Below are 14,720 nucleotides of genomic sequence, written 5' to 3' on the forward strand. Positions count from 1 at the left end.
AGAATTTGGGGAAGTTTGTATTTCAAACAAAATAGTTTGCAGTGACTCCTATATTTACACCTGGGGGAGGGAGGGGTATTTACATGACCCGATGGGGCTATATACAGGGGAGGGGGGGAGCCGCAGCATTGAAGCTGGCCCTGGCCAAGGGGTCAGTCCCGGCAGAAGCCCCCGTTTCCCTGCCCCAGGGAGGGGGTGACATGGACACAACTTCTGCTGGGGGCCAGGTACTGAAAAGAGACGGCAAAGTGCCCTGCGGGGCAGCCAGGCCCCGGGAGTGGCTCAGAGCCAGCTGAGCCAGGGGGAGAGGGCAGGGGCGGCAGGACCCCAGAGGGTGGGGGAACATGGGGTCCCCCCCCGGGCTGGATCAGGGCTGGTTTCCCCCTTCCAGCAGAGGCTGCGGGGGGAGGTGGGCTTTGCTGGTGCCGATGGAGGGGGGCAGGCAGTGCTGTGGCCACTGGCCCCCCGGGCCCGAGCCCTGCTGAAGCAGGGGGGCTGTGGTGGTGGTGGTGGGCTGCAGTGATGGGGGGTTGATGGTGCATCCCAGGGGTCCAGGCACCGGGAATTGTTGGCGGCTCCGTCAGGGCTGGGGGCTCCGCCACTGCTCAGATGACTTTGGGGTCTTTCCTCTCACCCAGCAGCCAGTATGTCCGCATCTTCCCCTTTCCCTGAGGGGTGGAGGGGCACGGTGAGACCCTCCTTTCCCCCTGTGCTGCTCCTTGGGTGCCATCCCCAGCACCGAGGGGGACAAGGGGTCTCAGCTCTGACCCACCCACCCATCGCATGCCCCTGTGGCAGGAAGAGCTGGCATCCTACTGAAGTCCCCATGCCCTCACCTTCATCTCCACATCCCCACGCAGCTCCAGCTCGAAGCAGCCAAACTCATCCAGCACTTCCTTTGTGGTGGACGAGACGTGGATCTTCAGGGCTGGGTGGCACAGAGGGGCAAAAGGGACATGGTTGGGCTCAGGAGCAGGGCACGACCCGTGGCACCGGACCCTAGCTGCCAGCCCCATGGCTCACCCTGGCCATTGGACTCCATGCGGGATGCGGTGTTCACCGTGTCCCCGAACAGGCAGTACCGCGGCATCTTCAGACCCACAACTCCAGCGCACACGGGACCTGCAGGCACAGAGATGCCCGGGGCTGCTGTAGGACGGGCAGCAGAGCATCCCCGAGCCGCGGTGCCGGGGGCTCACCCGTGTGTATGCCGATGCGCAGGCGGAGCTGGTCGTTGGGCCGGTGCCGGATCTTGAAGGTTTTGACGGCCTCAAGCAGGGCCAGGGCCATGCGGACGATCTCACGGGCGTGCAGCTTCCCGTTGCGCACCGGCAGCCCCGACACCACCATGTAGGCATCCCCAATGGTCTCCACCTGCGGGATTAGGGGGAGTGGGTACACCCCAGGCTCCTCGCTGCCCACCTCACTTCAGAGGGTTGTGCCTGCTCACACACCGCCCTCACCTTGTAGACGTCAAAGTTGTCGATGATGGCATCAAAGCAAGTGTAGAGATCGTTCAGCAGCGTCACGACCTGGATGTAGCAAGGGTGCATGTGGGGCTGGGATGATCCCCCCAGCCCCAGGGATGCCACTGCCAGGGTATAACGCCTCACCCCACATTAGTCCCGCAGGGGGGCTGCCCCCCAAGCCCTGCTCTCACCTGCATGGGGGTGCTCTCCGCTGAGAGGGCAGTGAAACCCACGATGTCGCTGAAGTAGATGGTGACACTGTCGAAAGCCTCAGCACGCACCGTCTCCCCGCGCTTCAACTGCTCTGCCACGGAGCTGGAGAGCACAGGGGGGGATGGTGGTGGGCTCCCACCCCAAAACCCTCATCCACCCCCACATCCCTTATCCTGCACCAGCACGGGGGGCCAGCCACAGACCCCCATGCTTGCATGGCAGCGGGTGCATGCTGACCTCATGCCAACCCCCAGACCCACATGCTCCCGTCTGTCCCCCTCTCACTGGGGCAGAATCTGGTAGAGGAGGTTCTCCGCCTTCCGCTTCTCCTCCAGGTAGGCCTGTGTCCGCTCCTCCACCAGCTTCTCCAGGTTGTTGGCATACTGCTCCATGCGCGACAGCAGGTTGTCCAGGATGCTGGTGCTGCCCTCCCTGCCAGGGTGCAGGCAGCTGGCACCGCAGGAAGAGCTGCTCCCCCAACCACCACCCCCATGCCTGTCCCCGCTCCTGCTGAGGGCCACCTTCCTCACTGGCCAGCCACCCACTTGTTGAATCTACGGATGAAGATCTTGATCTGGCTGAAGTCAGGGCGCTCGGCTGGCTCCTGCGCCCAGCAGCGCTCCATCAGCACCGCCAGCTCTTCGCTGTGCACCCCAATGTCGATAGAAGGGCGGAAGAAGGGCTTCTGGCTGTTACGCACCTTCTGCACGATCTCTGCCAGGGGGTGGCCGGCGGTGAGCACCGGACCTCCCTAGCAGGGAGGGGACCACCCCATACCTGCCCCCTACCCTCACCTTTGGGGCTCAGGTCCATGCCCTCGATGTAGAAGGGGCCGTTGCGCAGGGCGACCTCCTGCACGATGATGCCAAAGCTGTAGACATCAGCTTTCTGCATGCCCGGGGTGGGCAGGCGCCCCTTCTGCAGCAGCTCTGGAGCTGTCCATAGCTTCTCTGGTGGGACATGGCCATGGGGTGGTAAGGCAGGGCCACTCACCCCCCTGGACCCCCGGTCCCCAGCAGTGGGCACTCACTGGCATAGAGGGCATGGGTGTCCTCGCCATCACAGGACGAGCGGAAGCTAGCCAGCCCATAGTCAGTAATCTTCAGCACGAAGCGGCTGTCCACCACGCAGTTGGATGACTTGAGGCTGCCGTGGTGGCCGATGATGCTGTTGTGCAGGAAGGCCATTCCCTGAGAGAGATGGACATGGTGAAGCTGGTATCCCTCAGGCACACCCACCCCCCAGCCCCTCATGCACCTAGTTTGGGTACCTTGACAATGTCGTTGATGAGGGAGTAGCGAAACATCCAGTCCAGGTTGATGCTCTCGTTCTCCAAGACATCCTGATGCAGCACATTGAGTGGACCCCACCAAGCACCCAAGGGGTGGTGGCACTGGCACCAGCCTCATGGACCACCCAGCTGCAGGAGGCTCCGTGGTACCCATCCCCTCCCCTCCACTGGCCTCTGACGCCTGCTTGGGCAGCTCTGCTGTGAGTCTTGTGGGGCTTGGGTGGTTACCAGCATCTACAGCCCTATCCTCAACACCCAGCCCAGCCGTATCACCTGCTGTGTCTAAGTGTCACCCCTGGTGCCCCCAAGCCCCCCCTACCTGCAGGCTGCCCCGCGGACAGTACTCGGTGACGATGCAGATGTTGGGGGGGTCGATGCACGCCCCGATGAAGCGGGTCAGGTGGTTGAACTGAATGTCTCGCATCTGGAGGTGGAAGATGGCACTGAGGTTGGGGGGGAGACACACGGCTGCTCCCACCAACCCCCTCCACTGCCATGACTGGCCCCTGCACACCCAGGCAGGGGGTGCACACCCCAGCTCAGACCCCAAACCTACATGTTTCAGCTCGAAGAGCACCTGCCGTGTAAGTTCGATGCGCTTCTTGTTGATGTGCTTGATGGCCACCACATTGCCCTGCGGTGTCAGGGAGGGGGAAGAGGTCAGAGCCCGCTGGGCACATTTGGGGAGGGGAGGAAGGTGACAGCATCCCACGGGATAGGGGTGCAGTCAAGGGGGAGCACCCCAACAGGGCTGAGGGACTCAGGGGGGAGGACTCAGCTCCCCAGCTACCCCACTGACCTTGAAGTGGCCGGTGTTGGCAAAGATCTGGTACTTGCCATGGGTGGTCATCAGGGAGCCGTAGCTGGAGCCACGCTGTAGGGAGGGAGGGGGTTAGGAATGGGTACCCCAGGGCACCCAGTCACCAATAGAGCATGGCAGGGACACCCAGAGGTGTGCAAGGGATGGTGCAGGATGAGCTCTGAAGGATCAGCATGAGCTCTGTAAGCTCTGTAGGGAGGGTGAAGCTTATAGGGTGAGGTACGGTGTGCTGCACGGGATGGATAAGGTGTGGCTGTGTGGATGGAGGGTCACAGAGGGGCTTGATGAGGTATGGTGCTCTGTAGGGAACTCAGGGCTGTGTAAGGGATAGATCAAGCATGGCTCTGCAGGGGATGGTGGGTCATGCAGGGGATGGAAGAAGTGGGGTTCTGCAGGGGATGAAGAGTATTTGTAGCAAGGGAGGGTTGTATAGGGGATGGATTCAACGGGGCTGTGGCTCTGTAGGGAACGGAGGGTCATGCAGGGCATCAGCAAGGGAGGAGTGTGGTGCAGGGAGGGAGGGGGCACAGGGGCAGGGGCAGGAAGAGGGTCGTGCCCCAGGGCTGGCAGGTCTCACCAGGGACAGGGTGAGCCGGCTGCCCGCTGCCTTGTGGTATCGCTCAGGGCTCCCAAACTGCAGCTCATCCCAGCGGATCCTCCAGAGCATGCTGGCAAGCTCCTTCTCCAGCATCAGCTTCCTGGGGGCCACATTAGAGTCAGGCCCCTATACAGCCCCCCACCCTGCCAGTCCCCCCGTCAGGCTGAGCAGTGCCCCATGCCCAGGCAGAGGCTCCCCAAGCCCTGACTGACCTGAAGATGAGGAAGCTGGAGATGCCAAACATGACGAAGGTGAGGCCGGTGCCCAAAGCCACAATGGCCAGCATGGAGAGGGGAGCTGCAGGCAGGAGTGGGTGTCAGTGTGGCCTGGCTGGCCATGGGTACCAGGTTACCATGCACCCACAGGGAAGAATGCTGGGAAGCGAGGGACCTGGGGACCTAGCACACGCACTTTTATCACAGGAGGGATCATCCACGTCAAAGACGCAGGGCGGGTTATCCAAGGGAGGGGCCCCCTTCACCCAGGGGATGGGTCGTCCCAGCCAATGGATCTGCTTCTCCACACCCGAGTAGTGTCCCACCACCTATGGCAGAGAGAGCTGAGCTCCCCCCCCCAGCCCGCAGCATCCCGTCCCCCAGTCCCGGATGCCGGCAGGATCCCGGTGCCGGCCCCCACCTCGTACTGCCCGCTCTCGGGGTCACCCATGGCCCATAGGTTGAAGTCAGTGTCCCGGTCATTGTTGCTGTCCATGCTCACCAGCCCCGTCACCCCTGTGGGAGAAGTGAGACCCAGGTGGGATGGGGACGAGGTCCCACTGCCCCCGTGGCACAGCGATCCTGACCACCCTCACCCTGTCCTCACCCTGGAACTTCCGGTCCCGCATCTTCTCAATGATGTGGGTGGCATTCTTCTTGGAGCCGCCCTCCTGCAGGGTCTCATTCAGCACCATGGCATACAGCAGCATCCCGTCATAGAAACACCCTGCCACCAGGTTCATCTGCCGGGCAGGGGACCTCAGTGCACCTGCGGCCACATGCACGGGGGTACCCCAGCCACAAGAACCCCACACTGGGGCCACGCACCCACCCACATCCCCATAGCCCCACACCAGGGCCATGTACCCACCCTGTGGGGATGGTACTGCCCGTGCTTGTTGCCACCAGGGATGGTTTCTCTGGCATTGCCCGTGGTTGTGTGCCACTCTCTGCACCCTGCTGAGATGCCACAGCCCCACGGGGAGGGTCCCCACTGCCCCATCACCCAGAGGGACTCACTCACCAGGGAGTAGTTGAGCTGCACTCCAAACTTCTGCTTAGCTCGCAGGATGAGCTGGGTTTGGAAGTGCTGGTACTCGGGGTTTTGGGGCTCGTAGTAGGTGATCACCAGCACCATCTGCGACCAAGCACAGCACTTTGCTTCAAAGAACAGGGCCAGGCTGGGGGGGGTCCCCATCCCTGTCCCCAGGCAGGTAGACACAGCTCACCTGAAAAGCCTCACGCAGCCCCGAGTCCTGGCCCGGGCTCTGTTGCCAGGGCTTGAAGGGGTCGCGGGCAGAGTCGCCCCGCAGGCTCTCCCCAAAGACATCCAGGTAGAAGAAGACGTAGTCGCCGTTGGTGAGGTTCTCCCGCTGCGCCAGCTGCATGATCTGCCGCAGCATCTCCGGCGGCCCACAGAGATACACCACTGCCGGTGAGACGTGGGACATAAGGGGAACGATGCCACCCCACTCCAGGGCACCCCACTCAGGCATGGGGCAGGAAGCCTTCCCTTGGGGAGACAGGGCACAGCAACCCCGTGGGCACGCATGGTGGTGGCTGTTGGGAGGATGGGGCAGTGCTGGGCTCACTGCCTTCTCATGCCACATGCCCCACGGCCACAGAGCCCACTCAGCCCCACCTGACCCACTTGTGCCCCATCAGCCACCTTGGGCTTAAGAGGGAAAGGAGAACAGGGGAACCCTTGCTCCAAAATACGAGGCAGACATCCCACGCCCAGACCCCACACTCCCTTCTCCAGCAAAAGCCACCCAGGGGGTGGCGACCCTGGCATCAGCTCCGCGCCTGCTCCCTGCCAGCCCCAGCCAGGGGACCGGGAGGGTCGGGAAAGGCGTCGGGGCTGTACGCCAGAGGCCCCTGGGGAACGAACAAACCCATGTTTGGGTTCGTGGCCGGCCGGCCATGCGGCAGGAATGCGCAGGTTCCCGGATTCCAGCACCTTCGGCGGCCGCCGGCGCTAATTGGAAACAGAGCATCTCACTGGTGCGACCCACAGAGCAAGGGGGTGCCCGGGCCCCGGCCAGCCACCCCACATGCCCCCCACCTGCTGCCAGTGGCTCAGCCAGGCCCAATGGGATCGCCACCCGGGTGCTGCATGGGGGCGGCACGGGGCTGGCACAGGGCACCACGGGCCATGGGATCGGGTGCCCGAGAGTGTCTGAAACCCCCCCAAGCAGGGGCCCTCCTCGCCCTTGCTGAGGATCCTGACACTGCCTCCTCCCTCCCCCCGGAAAACCAGGGCCCCCGCTCCAGCCAGCCTGGCTGGGAACCCAGGATTGAGCAATGGAGGAGTCGGCAGCGGCAGTGGAGGAATGTCACGCTCGGGCACCGGCCCCAGCGCGCAGCCCTTCTGCATGGGGCCCAGCGCCCCGGCTGGATCTGAAGCGTGGGGAGGGCTGGGGACAGCAAGGAAGACCCGCGCTCCAAGATTGGGGTCCCTCCTCCCTGGGATGGGGTCCCTGCTCCTTGGGATGGGGTCCTTGATGCCAACAGGCACCCACCCACACAGACAGCAGGAGTGGCAGGGGGTGGCTTGCAGGGGCAGAAGGGGAGCCACTCGGGTGGGAGAAGGAACCCAGCAGAACCACCCTGGGCACAGGAAGCCAGCAGCAACACAGCGAGCTGCTCCTGGGCACGGGGGAGAGGGAAACCACAGCAGCTTGGGCTGTGCATGAGCAAAAGCCCGTTTCAGGGGCAGAAATGGTTTCCAAGTTCTGCAATACCTCAAATAAACAATTTCTGCTTCCCCATTTCGATAGCCCCACACCCAGAAATGTGCTGTCCCCAAATTTCTTGGCCAGGATGGGCAGTTCAGCAACTCCTTGGCACAGAGGCTGAGGGTCACCCCATGCGGACGCAGCATTTGGGTCCCTCTCCATCCCATCGCAGGCGCCAGGGAAAGGCAGCCGGCGGCACCGCACAACAGCTGGTGGCAGATGGTGGGACACCCCGGGCAGCCGGCCCCCGTGGTGGCGGCAGCAAAAGCCTGCCTGGTCAAAGGCCACTGAGCAAGGGGATTGATGGCGCCTGGACGGCTCCCTGGGGACAGGTTGTGGGAGCCGCGCAGAAGGGAAGGGTCAACCCTTGGGGCTCTCCATGACGCTGGCAGCTGCCTCCAGCTGGCAGCCGCCTGCCTGACCAGCAGTACCGCTGCCTGCTCATGCCCCCCCACCCCGGGGGTCGCTGGATGGCCAAAGGCAGCCTCAGCACCACCAAAGACAAGGGGAACGCGGTCCTGCAAAGCTGGGGGGCACACAGCCCCCAGGCATTTGTGTGGGGGTTTCCCATGACGCAGGAGGCAGAGTGCGCAGCCCCAGGGGACAGGCAGGACCCTGTGGGTGTGTAGATGTGATGGCAGGATGCTGCCCGACCCCCGCATCATGAAGATAACCCTAAAGTGAGGGTGAATCCTGGTTTCAGGCAGCCCCACCAGCACAGGGCACTGCGGCACAGAGACCCTCACCTCAGCCAAGTGGCCGTCCCACGCCCCAGGGGATGGCAGGGCGATGCACTCTCCTCCCAGCAGCAGCACCCAGCCATCTCCCCAGGCAGGGGACCTGGGCTTTGCAGGCAGATGCTCCAGTAATTCCCTCAACCACAGCTCTAATTATATCAGCGCTTTTGCAAGTGGCAGGAGAGACGTGGGCCCCTGCACGTCGCTCAGGCACCGGTGAGAGGGGCAACGTGAAGTGCGAGGTGACTGCACACGAAACAGGGCAATGCACCCATATCCCCCCATGCCTGCTCTTTAGAGCCACAAACGTCAGGGATCGGCAGCTTCGGGGGCACATGGTGGGGCAGGGAAGCAGCTTTCCAGGCTTACCAAACTCCTGCCCACCATCTGGGAGGAGGAAGGTGACACCAAGAGGGATGACATGCAGGGCATGGACACGGATGTGGCTGCGGCCAAAGCTCCTTCTTCCCTCTCCATGCCATACCACCTAAGGATGGGCACTGCTGGGACAGCTTTGCAGGATCCCCACTCTCTGCCTCACACCCCTGGGTTATGAGAGCACCTAACATCAGCATCACAGCCCTGAGCACCCATATCTGTAGGGCCAAGCACCCAGCCCCACACCCTGCCCCCATCTCTGGGATGTGGCCAGAGGGGCCCAGCCTCCCCCTGGGGGGCATCCCGGCTTGGAGGGCCCCCAGGTCTCTGCCCACGCCTGGCCTCCTTCCCTGGCAGCCATGACCCCCTGCCTGCACCAAGGGGGATTGATTACCATCAGGGTGATTTACGGCACCAAGCCGGAAACGTTGATAGGAATCACTGCCTTTAGCCTTTTTCCCTGCATGGTCCTTTGCCCCTCTCCCATGTGAAGATCCACACCCCACGGCTAGTGACAGCTCACCAGGGAGCCTCCATCCCAGCCTCTTGACCAAGCAAATGAGAGGGGCAGCCACAAGCTGCTCAATTCCAGCAGCCCACCATGGGATGACCGTTCCCATGGATGGACCCAGCCCCACCAGCCTGAGTCCCAGGGGAACCGGGTCCAGCACCCCAAAGCACCTCAGCCACACTCCCCCAGCCTGGTGCTACACAGCCTCAGCCACATCTCCTGCTGCCCCATCTGGCTCCACTCATCCCAGCTCGATGTCCTTCTTAATGACACAGCATCTCAGGATCCATTAAGAACCATCGCGGAGAGGCTGGCTCCGGGATCGATATATCCTGCTCATCAATAATGAAAGAGCATCAGGCTGCCCTTGCTCTCCAGCTGCCTCCGTAAGCCCCTCCATTTCCTCCCGCTCCCGATATAGCTGCTCTCCTGGGGCGCTCGCAAGGCACCAAATTGATTTATCCCTCCATCAGCAGGGTGGAGCCATCCCCAGCCCCATCCCTGGGGCACAGCAGGGACGGGCACAGCCTGGGGTACCCAGGTGCCAGGCTGGAGGGCTGTCTCTGCCCAGGCATGGCATGGCTGCCTCGGCATGTTGGCACCAGGCTGCTCTAGGCACGTAACCACAGCTGGTGCTGCCCTTCATATGGCCACGTCCACACCGTCACCCGCAGCCTCTGAAGAGGTGGCTGGGTCCTGCTTGTCCCTGGGGATGCCCTGATCCTCCTAATGCCAGAGGGTAGGGTGGCCCCAGCGCTGCTCACACCACATGTCCCACCGAGGGGAGGGTTTGCCCCAGCACTCCCCTGGCACAGGGTGACAGGGCAGGGTGACAGGGAGGGGGACCCCATGGCCCCCACCTTGCCCTGGACTGCCCCCACCAGCAGTGGGGTGGCCCAGGATTCTGGGTCCTGCCTTGTCCCTTGTGTACCCACCTCCCCATGCAGGTCCCGCTGCTCCCCCAGCCCCACTGCGACCAAATGTGCCCACCCCTCTCTGTGCCCTACATACAATCTGCTTTGCCCACACCCCGCCCTGCGCCCCACACAGGTCCCACTGCACCGCTTGCCGTGCCCCACAGGGGTCCCACTGTGTTCTTGGCCCCTCACTGCACCCTACACAAGCCCCACGGTGCCCTCTGACCCTCACTGTGCTCCACAAAGGTACCACTGTGTCCTTTGCCCCTTGCTGTGCCCCACATGGGTCCCACCGTGATTCTGACCCCCTGCTATATCCCACACGGGTCCCACTGTGTCCCCATCCCCTTGCCGTGCCCCAGATGGGTCCGACTGCACCCCCAGTCCCTTGCTGTGCCCTACGTATGCCCCACTGCATCCTCAGCCCCTCACTGTGTCCCAGTTGGGTCCCACTGCACTCTCAACCCGTTGTTGTACCCTGTGTGTGCTTCACAGTACCCTGGTCCCCTTGCTGCACCCCAGACAGGTCCCACCGCACCCCAGCCCCTTGCCATACCCTCTGTGTGCCCCACTGCACCTCCATCCCCTTGCTTCGCCCCACACGGGCTCCACTGCACCCCGTCCCCTCCCTGTGCCCCACACGGATCCCACCCCATCCTTAACCCCTCGCTGCACCCCACGGAGGATTTCGCCTCCTCCCCTCCCCGAGCCCTGTGCGGTTCCCCCGCAGGGACCCCCCTCTGCTTCTTCTCTCTCCCCCCTCCCCCGCCGCCCCCCCTCCTCTCCTCCCCGGCCGCTCAGCCCTGTCCCGCACGGGGGTCCCCCCACAACCCCCTCTCCCCCCACCTCCCCACGCCGTGCCGCCCCACGCACCGCGCCCGTTGGCCTTGATGAAGTGCACGGCGGTGTCGGGGCCGCCCTCGTCGGGGGAGTAGATGTGGTGGCGCACGGTGAGGTTGCTGCCGTCCTGCAGCTCCTGGTAGACACCCTCGACGGTGAAGTAGTAGGGCCGGTCGTCGGTCTTGCGGTCCACGTAGAGGAGGACGGCGCGGGCGCTCCAGTTGAAGTGGGCGTGGAGGTGGGAGACGAAGGCACCCAGTTTGGGGGCCGAGGGCCCCGTACGCACCGTCGTGCTGTAGTGCTCCCGTTTCCGGCTAAAACCCGCCGCCACCGCCCCGCCGGTGATGAGCGGCAGGCGCCAGTGGGATGCGAAGCGCCCCACGGAAGCCGCCGGGTAGACGCAGCCCGGCCCGAAGAGGACGTCGGGGTCGTGGTAGAGCTTCAGGTCTACGGCGTTGAGCGGTGCCACGTACTCGGAGCAAGCGCCCTCCAGCTCCGAGCTCATGAACTCGACGCGCACCGAGAAGGGCCGCGGCAGGAGAGGCGGCTCGCCCCGCTCCAGCGCTTCCAGCGCCAGGCTCAGCGCCGGCCCCACGCGTGGCCAAGCCCACGCGTAGCTCACGTTGCGCTCCGGCAGCACCACCGCCACCGTCAAGTTGGCGACCGCCCCGTCGGGGGTCGCCGCCGCCCGCCGCCCCCCCCCGCCTCCTCCCGCCGCCGCCGCCGCCACCGGCAGCACCGGCAGCAGCAGCAGCAGCGGCGGCAGCAGCAGCGGCAGCCGCGGAGCCATGGGCCGCGCTGGCTCCTCCGCCCCGGCCGCCGCCCGCCCGCCCGTTCCTGCGGCCCCGCCGCGCCCCCGCCCCGCCGCCTGCGCCCTCCCCCGGGCGGCACCGCCCCGGGACGGCCAGCGCCCTCTGCCGCCGCTCCCCGCCCGGCCGGACGGCACGGTGATGGGCGGCACCGGGATGGGGGGGTGTCCCCAGGGAGGGGGGACGGGGAAGGGTACGGTGGGGCTGCGGGAGGCCCGCTGGGAAGGGTTGGGGAGGGGGCGTTCGGCTTCATGGAATCACAGAATGGTTGGGATTGGGACCTTTAAAGGTCATCTCGTCCAACCTCCGTGCCATAAGCAGGGACATCTTCAGCTAGATCTGGTTGCTCAAAGCCCCATCCAACCTGACCTTGAATGTTTCCAGGGATGGGGCATCTCCCACCTTTCCGGGCAACCTGTGCCAGTGTTTCACCAGCCTCATCCTAAAAGATTTCTTCCTTACATCTAGTCTAAATCTACCTCTTGGAGTTTAAAACCATTACCCCTTGTCCTATTGCAACATGCACATTACCCATGTCCTATCAACATTGCCCATGTCCTATCACAACATGCATTTCCTGCTAAAAGGCGTGTCCCCAACTTGCTTATAAGCCCCCTTTAGATACCAGAAGGCTGCTATAAGGTCTCCCTGAAGCCTTCTCTTCTCCAGGTTGAACAACCCCAACTCTCTCATCCTGTCTGCAGAGCAGACGTGCTTCAGCCCTCTGATCATTTTCGTGGCATCCTCTGGACCTGCTCCAACAGGTCCATGTCCTTCTTGTGCTAAGGACTCCAGGACAGGATGCAGTACTCCAGATTGAGAGTTGGGGTTGTTTAGAGTTTGCTGTTGCGATAGGACAAGCAGTAATGATTTCAAACTAAAAGCGGGAAGATTTAAACTAGATACAAGGAAGAAATTTTTTTATGGTGAGGGTGGTGAAACACTGGCACAGGTTGCCCAAAGAGGTAGTTGATGCCCCATCCCTGGAAACATTCCAGGTCAGGTTGGACAGGCCTCTGAGCAACCTAACCTAGTTGAAGGTTGAAGTTCAACTAGGTTGAACCTAGTTGAAGATGTCCCTGCTCGTTGCAGGGGGTTGGACTAGGTGACTGTTACAGGTCCCTTCCAACCCAAACCATTCAATGATTCAGATGTCTCTCACACTCAGGTCGTCCCATCACCAGTGGAGGGGGGCAAATGGGGGGATTCGGCGTCCCCGCTGCCTGTTCCCGTTTGACATATGGCCTGGCTGGGGTGGACAAGTGGTGGGGGGATGAGGGCAGGGGATGCTGGGGGTCTGGAGGCAGTGAGCATGTCACCCCTGCAGGTTTTAAGTGTGGCATAGGCCTGTGAGGTGGTGGGGTACGGAAGTGGGGGGCTGCGAGGGCAGCAGAGGGGACAGGATCCACCCATCCATCCAGCACAGGGGAGTGGCCTGGGGACAAGGGCTGGCTATGGGGCAGGGAGCCCTGTGCAAACCACCCCCCCGCCCCGGATGCTGTGGGGCTTGGATAACCTGTGGGGCTTGGAAATCCCAGAGCAAGGCTCCCTGGGGATTTCGGGAAGGATCCAAGGATTTGCCAGCCCTGGATGCCATGGGGAGCTGCCCCAGACCAGGGGACACACAGAGGGGCCCTGTGTTTGCAGGGGGGGGCCTCGGTGGGGCAGGGGGGGCCCAGCGGGGGCAGCGTGCCTGCGGTGCATTCCTCGCATTCCCAGCCTGCTGTCTGCTCCCATCTGGTGGGAGGGTTCGGGGGGAAGTGGGGGGGCGGGTGTGGGGAGTGTTGCCAGCCCCTGCTCCACGGCTATGGGGTATAGCCCGTGAGGGGTAGGGGGGGACACCGGGGGGAGCGCAGGGGGAGCCCAGTGGCTAAAGGGGTACCCTGCAGATCTTGCTGGTACCACTGGCCTTGCAAGGTCCTGCGAGGATCAGATGCATGAGGAATGCTGCTCTGAGTGGTGGGCAGGGGGTGCAGGGGGTCCTTGTCCCTTCCTGGCATTTGGGACAGGCCACCAGAGCTGCCTGTATGGCGCTGCGGGCATGGTCCCCCCAGGTGCCTGGCATGGGTCCCTCTGCAGCTGGGGCTGCCGATAATCATGTCCCCTCCCGCTGTCCCTGACAGTTCCACTGCAGATGTCTCCACCATGAGTGACACGTCCTTCCTGTCATCATAGGGTCGTGAAGCTCAGCTCACCCAGCCCGGCACAACCTGAGCTGGGAGGATTGGGTTGCTGGCTATAAATACCCTGGTTCGGTTGCAGCACGGAGCTGACAGTGGTGCCTGAGGCGAAGGATGATGCTGCCGCAGGATGGTGAAATCCAACCGGCAGCAAACACAGGCGAGAAAGAAGAGCTGGGAAGGTCTGGAAGAGCTTCTCCCACGGGATGTGAGGCTGGGCATGGTGACAATCCCACACCAGGGACAACAATATCACCCCTGCTGCTGTTCTTGGGGCGCTGATGGTGCCTGGTCCTGTGCCCCCCGTGTATCCCCATGCCAGGCAGTCCAGTCCTACGGCTTGTGTCCTGAGCCATGGTGGCACCTCCGAGCCTTGGGCTGGGCTCGCTTGGTGGCATGGCCCGGGGTGCATCGTGGGGCAAAGGGGCTGGCAGCACCCTTGGGTGGGAGAAACTTTCTCTGACCCATGTCCTCTCAGCAAGTCACTTGTCTGGGAGGTGGTGATGCTCTCGCAGGACCTGCCATGGGCAGGGTACAGCCAGTGGAGGGCACGACCCAGGCAAATTAACTGAAAAAAAAAAAAAAAAAAGAGATGGGGAAGAAAAAAGCAGAGGGGGTGGAAGGAGTGTGGGAGCAGCCTGGGGGGACTTGCCACAGGTGGGATGGGGTGCGTGGGGTGCCGTGGGCAGGGAGCTGTGGGTGCCAGGGCACCCCGTGTTTGCATCTGCATGCCAGCAGAGGGGGCCCAGTCACCGCCGCCTGTTCACTGTACACTGTACACCCCTACAACCAGGGACACTGGCTACAACCTACCGGCTTTGTGCACTGCCGTTCGGACACCCAGACAGGCAGAGCGTGCACAGGGTGGCTGCCCCAGCTCTGCATCCCTTGTGTGACCAGGGGATGGGGTCTTGCGGGGCTTGGTACAGTTGCTGTCCCCCAGCCTCCTCCCTGGGGCATGCAGGGCTGGGGCTCACCATGCTTTGGGGTTTCTGTAACTCCAT

At 63.2% G+C, this 14,720-nt stretch overlaps 1 protein-coding gene across 1 annotated transcript; it reads right to left on the minus strand.

The window, feature by feature from the left end:
* Window positions 1-11,517, minus strand: NPR2 (natriuretic peptide receptor 2). The gene is made up of 22 exons (XM_074165755.1): window positions 10,761-11,517; window positions 5,836-6,035; window positions 5,631-5,744; window positions 5,214-5,349; window positions 5,028-5,122; window positions 4,803-4,935; window positions 4,604-4,688; window positions 4,371-4,491; window positions 3,773-3,847; window positions 3,530-3,607; window positions 3,293-3,397; window positions 2,953-3,024; window positions 2,713-2,872; window positions 2,477-2,632; window positions 2,228-2,396; window positions 1,968-2,114; window positions 1,661-1,784; window positions 1,464-1,532; window positions 1,200-1,374; window positions 1,024-1,122; window positions 837-928; window positions 1-668 (listed from the first exon to the last, which is right to left on the minus strand). The coding sequence occupies exons 1-22, from the start codon at window positions 11,515-11,517 to the stop codon at window positions 606-608; spliced, it is 3,225 nt and encodes a 1,074-aa protein (XP_074021856.1). The 3' UTR covers window positions 1-605.
* Between the last annotated feature and the right edge of the window lie 3,203 nt (window positions 11,518-14,720).

The sequence above is a fragment of the Numenius arquata genome, chromosome Z, assembly GCF_964106895.1.
Source record: "Numenius arquata chromosome Z, bNumArq3.hap1.1, whole genome shotgun sequence".
Taxonomy (NCBI): Eukaryota; Metazoa; Chordata; class Aves; order Charadriiformes; family Scolopacidae; genus Numenius; species Numenius arquata.